This window comes from Quercus robur, chromosome 3 (assembly GCF_932294415.1).
Source record: "Quercus robur chromosome 3, dhQueRobu3.1, whole genome shotgun sequence".
In the NCBI taxonomy this organism is placed as follows: Eukaryota; Viridiplantae; Streptophyta; class Magnoliopsida; order Fagales; family Fagaceae; genus Quercus; species Quercus robur.
The window spans coordinates 44743415-44756558 of NC_065536.1; the positions used below are offsets into that span (position 1 = coordinate 44743415).

General features: G+C 33.1%; 1 protein-coding gene across 2 annotated transcripts; it reads left to right on the forward strand.

Moving 5' to 3' along the window:
* The first annotated feature begins 3371 nt into the window (after nt 1-3371).
* On the forward strand, nt 3372-9778 carry LOC126718039 (probable protein S-acyltransferase 6). 2 transcript variants are annotated; one of them, XR_007652808.1, is made up of 7 exons: nt 3372-3818; nt 3926-4236; nt 4314-4496; nt 5121-5429; nt 8005-8238; nt 8326-9014; nt 9280-9778. XR_007652808.1 is itself a non-coding variant. In XM_050420062.1 (6 exons), exons 2-6 carry the CDS (start codon nt 4114-4116, stop codon nt 8764-8766), a joined length of 1290 nt encoding a protein of 429 aa, XP_050276019.1. In that variant the 5' UTR covers nt 3372-3818; nt 3926-4113; the 3' UTR covers nt 8767-9051. The 2 variants fall into 2 exon arrangements, 1 of the variants encoding a protein (XP_050276019.1); XM_050420062.1 differs by lacking the exon at nt 9280-9778 and having other exon boundaries at nt 8326-9051.
* Nucleotides 9779-13144: the final 3366 nt, after the last annotated feature.

Sequence of the window (13144 nt, forward strand, 5' to 3'; positions counted from 1 at the left end):
GAAGACTAGTTTTGCTGGGCAAGGTGGGTGCCTAACACCTTCCTATTTTATAACATAACATCTAAGTTTAGACCAAGGGTTGATAGATCAATGCCTATCCATATAATTCTCAATCTCTAGATTGTAACTTGGAAACAAAGTCATGTAATTTATCTTAGATTGTATCTAGGACCGAAGTCATGTAATTTCTTATAATCAATGTACATTCATTCTTAAATCAATATAATGATGATTTTTTCAATTTTGGTTTTCTTAATTATTCCAATAATTAAGTGGTGACTCCACTGTAAAATCTTTAATCTAAAGGGAAAAACATAATTAGTTGAACCTTCATTTTGAGAGACAATAACATGTTCACCCCCATTTACATGAGTTTAGCCCAATCCCAAAACGGGTCGGGGGCGTGGTCTCTCACAACAAGGACAAATGAATGGATGAACAGGCTAATGTATATCTTATTATGACCGAGCAATGGGAGCTACATTGCTATGAGCTCTCTCTCTCTCTCATCCTATTTAGAGAGAAGGAGGTATTTATACTAACTCCTAGCCCTCCTTCCCGTAGGTCCTAGCTATAGGGGGAGGATATTTGTCCTATCAGGGGTCTCTTCCTCCTTTGGGAGTGGTGGACATATGATGTGGGGAGCACTATTCAGAGGGATCATTCGGTTTCAAATGTAATCAATTTGGTAGGTATAGTAATTTACTGTGGAGGTGATTTTTACTGATTCTAGGTGCTATCTTCTCTTGTCCCTCGACCATCCTCATTCCACAGTCTCCTTGTTACTCCTGATCCTCCTAGAGATGATTCAACTTCTTAGCTACGTGTCGAGGAGGAAAGGCACCTTGGCGGGTTATGTTTTGTCGGGTGTTCAGGTGTCTTTGGTGTCTAAGCCTAAACAGCAGCCAACCCCCCTCCCTTTATTTTATGCACTTACTAGGCCGGACCTTATATTATTCCCTTGGTCTCCCCTTTTCTCTATTCTACTGGGTTCTGAGGCTTTGGGCCTAATAGGTCATCTTTTCCACCACAAATACAATTTATCAAGTTAGCACTAACTGATTTTATCATATATATTACGTCATCTCAGGTGTTGGGCTAAGTTCCAATAACAACATATGTGACACAACTACAATTATTGGTAATACATTTTTAAAAGTGTCGATAATTGAAAAATGTATGATTACAAACGAGTTGAATCATTTTTTTTTTTTTTTTAAAGAGTTGAATCAAATTTGTTCTAATTTAATTTGCCATTTAAAAAAAAATGATATTGAACAAATACTTTGTCAAAGTAATCTCAAAAAGTATGGTCTCTAAAGATAAAGATTAAAGGGCAAATAAGTAAAGTTAAATAGAAGGTTTAAAAAAAAAGAGTAAAGTTAAATAAAACAAAAAAAAAATTATATTTTATACACTAATTTATTTAGTTTATTTTTGATAAGTTAATCTCTCAAGTTAAATTTATCCATTTGTAGATGAATTTCTTAACTAATTTTGATACTTCCTAACATATTTTAAGTAGTACAAGAAAATAATAGAATATTCCAGAAATATTATAAATATATATTCTTTCCTTTTACATAATAGTAAGTCTTATTAATTAAATTTATGATAAAATTTATAATCTATACAAAAAAAAAATGTATTTATAGTACACCCAAATTACTTTCTAATTACCAGTTTATGATTTAAAAAAATAAAAACATTATACATTTCTACTTGCTTAATAAGGGGAAAATAGAAAAAGAAAAAGAAAAAAAAAAGAAAAGAAAAAAAAGCAATTAGGCCCATTACAGTAAAGGAAAAGGGAAAATAAAAAAGTAGCGTGGGGACAAGACAGAAGGAAAGGTATAACGTGTCATTGTCGTAACCAAAGATTCTCTAATGCACGTTGGGAGTTGCAAACACATCGCTGTCATGGAATTACTTTTGACTATCTTTTTGTATCTGGAGTGACTTGCCCACGTCCCCCAGTCTCTTCATCTCTTCCTATTTTATACTACAATTTGCACCAAACAAAACATTAATAAATTTTCTTAGCAACAACATTGGCAAAACGATGGAAACGAAAACTCTTGAGTTGGAATAGATCGTGACAAGTGCGGAGCCCTAGGCCTAGCCCCCTTCTTTTTCACAATCAGCGGAAAGCAATCAAAAAAAGCAGCATTGGAACTAATCAGAATCCGATCCGATCCAATCCACAAGTAATAATATATAATACTGAATTTAATTAAAGTCATTGGTTGAAATTGAACAACAAAAATAAATTGCGATTTGGTCAAAAAGAAAATAAAAGAAAGATAAATTATCAATATATAAGATAAGAATATGATTTAAAGTCTAAGTTAAAAACACTAGAAAGTGTAGTTGAGCTATACAGGTACAAATTATCAGTATGTTAGCTAGGAATTTAAATTTTTTGTACAACTTTTTGTCTTTTATTTTCTATTTTACCAATTATAACTTGTTATGTATTTGTTTAACTTTTATTAAAATCAAAATTTAAAAAAAAAAAAAAAAAATTAAACACATGGCAGTTGATTGAATATAAAATGAAACACAAAAAATAGTATAAAAAATTTGTATTTGTTAAGAAGTATTAAATAGGGCACGAGAGTACCAATAGTTAGTTGAAAAATTATACTAATATTATGTTGTACAATAAATATGCACTTGGTCCCCCCCTATTAATAGTAAGTTTAACATTAATCTATTTAGTGAAATGAAACACACTACTGTTTGGGAGGAAAAATTACCTTTTGATTGACAGATATAGGGTCCGTTTGAATATAACTTATTTTTGCTGAAACTAAAAATTGAAAACTAAAAACACTATAGCAAAATAATTTTTAAATGTGTGAGAAATTACTGTTCACCCTTTTTTTACTATTTATAAGCCTAAAATCACTGTTCATGGATAATGAACAATGACATAGGCACTGATCTTAAAAAAAGAGAAAAAAAAAAAAAAAAAAGCTAAAAACACACAATTGCTGAAAACGTAGATTCAAGACATGGATCTAAACTCCACCATAATAATATTTCAAATTTATGACATTAGTGATTACTTTTCAGTCTTTATTATCACAAGTCAAGAGATTAATTAGTTTTAGTCTTAAATCTCTTATTTGACGATAAAAGATTTTACAAGTTGAACTAACTGAAATTTAAAATAACATTTATTTTTAGAATATTCTATAATAATACAATCATAAACTAATAACAAAATTTAATTAATTAATTAATTACTAATAATACGGAATAATTTGGTCTATTGCTAACCATACCAGTACTAGCGCATTGATGAAAAAGAGAGAGTATATAGCGTAATTGATTGTCCGTGGCGAGGAGCGTAGACTAAAAAAGAGAGTAATAAAGATATTCAGAAATAAAGAAGAAGAAGAAGAGAGAGTAAAGATAAAGACTAAAGTGCAGGTAGTGTGTGTGTGAGAGAGAGAGAGAGAGAGAGGTGGCTCCGGCAAACAGTCCCCCCTTGCAACTGTGTAGGTGTTGTGTATGTGTATGTGTATGTGTAAAGAGAGTCGCGACATTATCGTGAAAACCAGCGATCCCACATATGTAGCGGAGAATAGGCCTTAGCCACGAAGGCAGTCAAACTCATCTCATCACTCTCTAATCTCTAATTAATAATCACATCAGAGTATCTGCGTATTTCGTGGTGGGCGTGTCTTTTGGTTTTGGATTTCCCCTCCAACCCACCTCTTAGCTACCAAAAACAACACATAATCCTTTCATTTCTCAATTCTTGGCAGCTTTTGGAGATCGGTTTTGCACTTTTCCCCCTATCCACTGAGGTAAACAAAATCATTTTCATTTTCATCATTCTTGTTTTTTTGTCCCAACAATTTCAACATAACTTTTTTATTGACATGAGATATGCTTTGATTTTGCAAAATTTTAGGTACATTTTATCGGTATTTCTTTTGGATTGGTGGGGAAAGGAAACAGAAGGGACTGTGTTACAGGAGATCGTAGCAGAATCGGGTGGGTTTTTTTCCAAAATCCAAATGCACAAAAAGAGACACACGGATTGTATTTTGTATTTGTATTTGTTTGTGTAGTAGTGTTGTGCATTACTATTTATCAATAATGCAAAGCAAAATGTACACAACGAAACCATTACCTCAACAGCAGCTTTCCGACTCCAATAGACGTATCATCGATCCCAATGGACCCTCCCCTCTTGTTTATCAAGTTTGGAAAGGAAACAATGTGAGCAACTAATTTCCATTTGTTTTAACCATTTAGCTTAGCTTAGCTTAGAAAACTGACTTCTTTTTTTGATGCAGAGATTTTGCCTCGGAGGCAGGCTTGTATTTGGTCCAGATTTGAGGTCGATTTTCCTTACAGTGTTTCTCATCGTGATGCCAGTAATTCTGTTTTGTTCTTTTGTTTCTCCGAAGCTAGTTAATGAATTCCCTCACTCCGTAGCCAATCTTATTATAGCTATATGTGTTCTCTTCACAGGATATGTGAGTTCTTCCTCTTTATATTACTTCATACTCTGTGTGTGTGCTTGTGCGCGTGCCTCCATAATCTTTTACACATAGGATTCTAAGTTCATTAGATGTTGTTTCCTAAGAGATGGTAATGAAATATTGGCTTTAGTAAAAAATAGTTTTGGAATCTTTGGTATGTACAAATCAAGTTTTATCTAGCTTATATTTCCTTAAGGAGACGAGAAAATAAGGACATGGGAAAAGGGAAAAGCTTTTATGTTACTACGATTGATTAGATAATGGAAATCCGAGTTTGACTCAGCTATGACTGTGGATATTTAGTTGAGTTGATTCTTTTCTCATTTTCTTGGGAGCCAAATAAGGATATATAAGGTATGAGATTCAAATGGAGCAAAAGGAATGGAATAATTTAAATTTGTTAAATTACAAAATACTAGTCTATTGAATATGAAGTCATGTATATATCTGATGAATGTGTTTTTGTAGCATTCTGTAAATTATCTTTAATTGAGTTGAACAATGTGATGAAAAAAAAAAAAACTATGTTTGACAGTTTTTCATCTTGCATATTCTTTGCATTGTCAACTTTCATTAAAGATTTAATAATTAACGTTCTTGAGATGTCAACTGTTGTAGGTTATAATTCTTCTCTTCCTTACGTCTGGAAGAGATCCTGGTATCATTCCTCGTAACTCACATCCTCCAGAACCTGAAGATGAGGGTGATGGCTCAAGTATTTCTGCTGATTGGCCTGGAAATCAGAATGGTGCTCCTAGTTTACCACCCATAAAAGAAGTTGTGGTTAATGGCATAGTTGTTAAGGTCAAATATTGTCAAACTTGCATGCTATATCGCCCACCACGATGCTCTCATTGTTCTATTTGCAATAACTGTGTTGAGCGTTTTGATCACCATTGCCCATGGGTGGGACAGTGTATTGGGAAGGTACTTTCATTTTAAAACTTCTCCTGTTTTGTTTTTTACTTGAATTGTAATTTGGGTATCCTCATTTCTCGTAGTTTCTTGATTATCATTGTGGATGATTATAAGGTTCTGAAAATGTTGAGGTTTAGCACACTTCAAGTCATGTGTGAAGGATGCTTATTTTTGGATGCCAACCACTATATTAGCTCTAAACTGTTGTCAGTTGCTTTTGCATTTTATTGCACATCAAGTTGTCACATTCCTAACTTAGAAACTTGCATCTTGCATGAAAACAATGTTTCAACTTTAAACTATCTTGAGATAAAATTGGGTTTGAAAAAAGGGTCTGGTTAATGTATGCCCTTAGAGCACACATTAATCATCCATTTTAGGAAATTTTTTAAGGGAAAGCGAAAAAAGCTGTCAAAAAGTTACCTAAAATGGTTTACTAACATATGCCCTAAGGGCATATGTTAGTAAAACCCTTGAAAAAATTATGAAATTCATTCAAGGAAAAATCTTTAATCTTGGAAGTAAAACAAAAAGGCATTCTGATTGTGCACTTTACGTTGACAAATACTATATGTTATGAATTCTTTTAGTGTTCTATTATTATATTTAAAGTCTAGAATACAATTTTATGCTCAACTTCTTCATCAATTATAAATTAATTTTGTTTCTATTTAAAGCTTATGTTTTAGATGTGTTTATCTACAGTCATTAATGTTGCGTTAGTGAAGTGTGCCTACACATGCACATACATTTATAAATCGTCCTATGCACTTCCAACCTAATTACCTCCTTGGGCTGGTATATTCTTCCTTGAGCTCCCTTGTCTGCTTCCTTTCATCTTGTGCTATCCCCTTACATCATAACCATGTGCATGCATTGTAAATGGGGGATGTAATGGTAGATGCTCAATAGTATGATTATAATCATTGGAAATATATCTATCAATCTAGAAATTCGTCAATTGTAGTATGAAGAGCACAGTTGGGATATTTCTATTCTACATTTAGCTACTGGACCTGTCCTCTTAGGGGTTCACCCCTTAGATCACTGGATTTCTGGATCTCATTTGGCTGAAGTGAATTATTAAAATCATGTAAACTGTTAAAGATTACGTGGATTTTCAAATTACATAGTTTATCTGATGCTGTATAAATAGTTTATCTGATGCAGTATAAAACTTGCATTCAATTGAGCAAATTGCAATTACTTATTCTTGAAATTGCATTGAAGTGATTATGTAATTCCTATGTGTTTTATTAATAAATATTTTTATAAAAAAATTGATTGCATAATTCCTTTTTTTCTTTTTAAGAAGTGATTGCATAGTTCCTGACAGAAGGAATCAGTAGTTTTTCAAATGTAATTAGTTCTAACATGTCACATGCATCTATTATAGAGTTAACCTGAATCATGCAGAATCTCCTTGTTTTCTTAAAAAATTTTGGCATTGTGTACTCCAATAATCAGATTTGTTCCTGGGAGTTTCTTTATCAGGGAAATTAATAATAAATTGGAAGATGCTTTATCACCAAAATTGCTGTGGTGCTTTGTATGGAGTTTTCCCTTGTAGTAGAACAAGCTTCCCGAATAGCTTTCCTACTTGCACAAATTTCCAAATTATCTTGGAAGGATTAATGCAAGGTGCTATATTGAGAATAGGATAATCTCATTTGGATTGGAAGATTGTTGGTAATCATTATGATTGGTTTGGTTCTTTACTTTATACTCCTGTCCTATTTTGTTAGGACTGTTTAGAAAATTCAACTTTTCATGAAAACATCATTAATTTGTTGTCTTTCAAAATAAAAATATTTAAGTTATCATAACTATCCTCATTAATATAAACTTTAATGAAATAGGGGTATTGACTTTTTAAATTAAGTAAAGTGTAAGTTAGGAAAGTTATCAATACTGGATTAAGATCTAGAGTTTTTATCCTATCAAAAAAAAAAAAAAAAAAAAAAGATCTAGAGTTTCTAAGGTAATCCCATTGTGGAGTTCCTAAATTCCTACCCATCCATTTTGAAATGAGTGCATTGGATTATATCACATCATTGACATTTAAAAAAAATTGAGTATCATCTCTTTGGTATCCATTTAAATTATTGATGATGTTATAAAATCCAATTCACTCATTTCAAATCAAAATGAATGGATAGGATTTTAGGAACTTCATGATCGAGTTATCCTAAGAATTCTAGAGGATCCTAATCCATCCGTCAATATTGCGTTTATTGACTATTCATAGAGGAATATATTTTGGGACATCCGAAAATGGAATATAGGATCAACAAAATGGGATTGAGGGACTAATTGATAATTATATTTTTTAACTTTCTTAAAGAAATCAAGAGTTCTATTCAATGAGTTTTGCAGTCAAACATGGATGGTTGTTTCCTCAATTGGGATGAGAGATGAATTTTCTCTTTATGTGCTTACTGTCATTCTTGGATGTGTGCATACGTATGTGATTCACTATGTCTAGTTCCTCCCTTAAATGACTTTCAAGAGATGATATTTCTCATAGGAAAGAAATATGTTTTCCTTTCATAGTCCTAACAAGGTTGAAGTGTTTTTCTTACAGAGGAATTACAGATTCTTCTTCATGTTTGTGTCCTCCACAACCATGCTTTGCCTATATGTTTTTGCCTTCTGCTGGGTCAACATTAGGAAAATAATGGATGCTCATGATTGTAATCTCTGGAGGGCTTTCCTGAAGTGCCCTGTTTCGGGAATTCTGATTTTATACACATTTGTAGCTGCTTGGTTTGTTGGAGGTCTTACAGCATTTCATCTCTATTTAATTTTCACCAATCAGGTTCTTTTCTCCTCTTTACCGTTATCACTGTTTGTGGTTCCCATTGGATTTTATTTAGTTATTAAGTCATGTATTGCATTTCTGCAGACAACATATGAGAATTTCCGGTACCGGTATGATGGGAAGATGAATCCTTATAACCGTGGGTGTGCTCTCAATATTGTGGACATCTTCTTTTCTAAAATTCCCAGTTCTAGGAACAACTTCAGGGCAAAGGTTAAAGGGGATTCATCTTCTGTGTTCACCACTTCAATGCCATTGGGCCATGCCATGAGCCCGGAAATTCCCAAGAGAAGCTTTGACATAGAGACTGGAAAAAGGCAAGCTGTTGCTGCTGAAGATTTTGAAGATATACAGAGTCAGATGGAAAGTGTTGGTGGATTGGAGAGGTGTGGTGCCCAGCCAAGACGCACAAACTGGGATCATAAACTGAACTGGGAGATGTCTCCTGATATACGAATGTTGGCTGGTGAGTTTGAAATGGAACGTGGTTTTACAGAAAGACAGAAAATTAATGGAGGCCTATGAAGTTCTTTCTATGGCCTAAACTATTGTGGTAAGGGTAAAATTCTGATCTTAGAGCCAAGATAAAATTGCTAACCTGGCTGGTTGAAATTGGTTACTGAAGTCGTGCTGAACTTGAAGAAAAGTCTGCCTTCGGAAGGATGTTTCACCAATCACCATGCTATTTTATTCTTATAGGAAGAAATACACTAGTTCGGTTAAAATATGAAGAGGCACTTGTTGTACATCAAACTGCTTTCATGGATACTTGGGTGAGTGTTTTGTTATAATGTAACAGTTTTTTGTTTTTGTTTTTTTCTTTTTTCCCCCTGGGAACTTGGTTGGTTGATAATTCTCGGTGTGTTGGATAAGTTAGCAGTGATACAGAAAAACCATAGATGATGTATTTTGTAAAAAAATGAAAAAAAAAAAAAAAACCTTCGATTATGAGATCTAATTTACTTGGAACTTGTCTTTTTCATTGATAGCTTTAATTAAATAACTAACTATGAAAGAGTTTGTTTATTTGAATGACAGGGCGGCAGTGCAGGGCCTGGGCCTGTGGGGCTTTGTTTTTAGCTTTTTGTGTTTCCTCTTTTCTCCTTTCTGCTTTTGCTTTCTTCTCTTTCGAGGTCTGGGAGGCCTGAACCCATGATTAAAGACATTTGGATGTTAACTTTGGCAATCGGTTGGTTGACCTGTAGAGAAAATTGGACTGGTCATGGTTGGTAGGACTGATTTTATGTTAACCTTACGTGATTCTGATTATGTTAAAGTGACTGCACATTCCTAGTTTAGGGGAGGTTGAAACCTTTGCTTGGAATTGGATAAAAAAAATGTCCTCCCAAGTAGTTAGCGCTTATGAATAACAGGTTGCATGGAAATGAATCCCAGAAGACTTGGTTGTGAATTTGTACCATGGCATGCTTTGAAGTAATCTGCCGAACTCTTAACCAAATGAGCCTAAATGTTGTAGCATGTAATCTTAATTGTTTATTATTAGTTGCAATAAAGGGTTGTGGGGATTTTGTTACAAGATTATAGTTGATTAAGGATTTAATTAGCCAGTTAGTTACAGGTAGATAAAGCAACTAACTCTAGGCCAACCAAGACTAATTAATATTTCAACTACAACACTTCTGCTTACCAGGAAATAGAGGTTCTAACGAATAATGAAGACATTTTCTACCTTCAGATGGCAATAGAACTGGAAATTTCAAAGTTTAGGGCAGAAAATCCTACAAATTGAATTTACACATGGAGGATGGTTAGTATGGCTTTAAGATGCTAAAGAATCTTGTGTTCGCTAGTTGGGAAGACTTAATGAGAGCATTGCAAATCAGGTTTGAAACCTACTTCCTATGATGATCCCGTGGAAATCCTCACAAGACTCTAGCAAACATCAACTTTGGCAGTGTTTAAGGCTCAATTTGAAAGCCTATTAAACATGTTGAAAGGCCTGCATGTGAAACACAAATTGAGTTGTTTCTTCAGTGGGGTAAGCGATGAGATCAGAATTACAGTTAGTGTGTTAAACCCCACAACCTTGAACACTAAATTTGCGTTGGCCAAGATTCAAGAAGAGCATGTTCTTAGCAATTAAAGGACGACCAAAGTAGCGATTGATCAAGGAATGTCTTCCATTTTAGGTTTGCCCAAGACTAATAAAATATCGAACATTCCAGTTGAAAAGAGTTCAACAGCTCAAACAAGAGAAATAAGAAAGTAAGGATTATGTTACTATTATGTTGAGAATTGGAATGTGGGGCATAAATGCAAAACCCCCATGCTGTATTTGATGGAAGTAATACAACTGTTCATGAAAGAGAGAAAAAGGGAGTGCAGGTAGAAGAACTGAAGGATGAAGGGATGGAAAATTTGTAGAAAGAAGCATAAACCTCCACAGAGCTGCCAGAAAATTCATTATATACTTTGATAGGAAGCCATTTCCTAAGAACCATGAGGCTTTTGGGACGATTAATGGGCATGGGGTGGTACTCTTGATTGACACACGAGCACTACAACTTCTTGGACCCTTCCATCTTGTCCAAGATTCAACTACCCAAGACAGGTTCCCAGAACCTTGAGGTCAAGGTGGCATATAGATCTATGATCATAACTCATAAGTGAAGGTTTATGCACATCAGTTCATTTTCGTGTGCAAGGTAATAATTTTCCACAGATTTCTACATGCATTGGAGGTTGTGCTAGACCACCAAATATATATATATATATATATATATATGTTTGTCAACCTTGTGTTGTTCTTGTAATACGTACACATCTTTGTTCAGTATGACTAGCTTAAAACCACCAATACGCTCTGTATATTTTCATTTTTGTAATGCATGAGTATATAAATTTTTGAATGAGCACAATCTTTGAGGATATTACTGACTGATATCCTTGGGCTCAAATGGATGAATACTAACTTGTTAACAAGCACGTGGAGATATGTGACAAAATTATAGTCAAAAGTAATGTTGATATTGCATAATGTGATAATGAAACTATCAAATGTGAGAAAAAAATAGGATACCACTAAATGTGAAAAAAGTACAAAGAGATGTGATGTTGGTATTGCTTAATGTAACAATGGAACCATCAAATGTGAAAAAAAAAAAAAAAAAAAAAAAAAAAAAAAAAAAAAAAAACTACCAATGTAACAAAAAAAAGTCATATATGATGTTGGAACTACACAATGTGAGGATGAAACTGTTAAATGTGAGAAAAAAAATAAAGAAACCACCAAATGTGACAAAAGTACAGCCACGTGTGATGCTGGAATTGCACAATGGGACGATGAAACCATTAAATGTGATAAAAAAAAAAAAAAAAAAAAAAAAAAAAAAAAAGGGAACCACCAAATGTGAAAAAAGAATTGTCACATGTGATGTTGAAAGTATAGGATGTGAGGATGGAACCATCAAATGTGAGAAATAAAATAAAGGAACCACCAAATGTGACAAAAGAACTATCACATGTGATGTTGGAACTATACAATGTGAGGATGGAACCGTCAAATGTGAGAAAAAAAGTAAGGGAATCACTGAATGTGACAAAAGAACTGTCACATGTGATGTTGGAATTGAACAATATGAGGATGGAACTGTCAAATGTGAGAAAAAAAAATAAAAGAACTATTAAATGTGACAAAAGTACAGTTACATGTGATGTTGGAATTGTACAATGTGATAATAGAATCGTCAAAGAAAAAAATAAATGAACCACCAAATGTGAAAAAAGAACTGTTACATATGATGTTGGAACTGCAAAATGTAAGGATGAAACCGTCAAATGTGAGAAATAAAATAAGGGAACTACCAAATGTGACAAAAGAACTGTCACATGTGATGTTGGAACTGCACAATGTGAGGATGGAACCGTCAAATATAAGAAAAAAGTAAGGAAACCACCGAATGTGATAAAAAAAGATCATATGTGATATTGGAACTATACAATGTGAGAATAAAACCATCAAATGTGAGAAAAAAGTAACATTGCATAATAGATTACCTACTAGTGGGTACCGTACCCTCCCTTTTTAGAGGGGTTACGATAGAATTACCCTTCATATATATGGTAAGATTTGAAATTTATGGATCAATTTCAAAATGATTGTTGTTTAAAAAAAAAATTAAATCATAATAATTTAGACAAGATTCAAATACAAGTTTCTTATTCGACAATAATAGACTTCACAAATTAAACAAACAAGAATCAACACCTCAATATCAACCTAGAGCGATAGCTTCTCTTATTACAAAAATATACCTTTTTATTTTATTTTAAACAAAATATATAGAAAAATATTTGTTTTTCCACTTTCTCTTTTCTCCATCCATAGCGAACCAAGTTGAATATAATGATTATTATTTTCCTATACAATTTCTTTAAACATCATAAAATGATTATTATTTTCCTATACAATTTCTTTAAAATTCATAAAAGGAATTAAAACATTATTAACTCTAAAAAACATAGGTTACCATTTAGTATGAACAAAAGGGTAAATTACACTTTCTCAACCAAAACTTTCATCACATTTACAATTTTCCCTCCCCCTCAAAACTATCAATTTGTTTAATTGACACCCTAATTTGAAATAATTGAATTAATGTGTCTATGTTATCTAAATTAGCCATTAATGTGAAGGAAATTAGGTCCAATGACAAAATTATCCTCATTATTTGCAACTAGCCTCTGATTTTCTTTTTTTTTTGGTAAAGGTTAATAATTTGAATCTATTATGATTTGGGATTACTATATTTTCTAATCATAAAATACCTAGGGATGTGATGAGTGTTATGCGTTTGTGGATGAAAAATAAAACAAATGTTAAGGGATGGAAGAGGAGGAATTTTTTTTTCTTTTTTAGAATCAGAATAGGAGGAACCAGTTT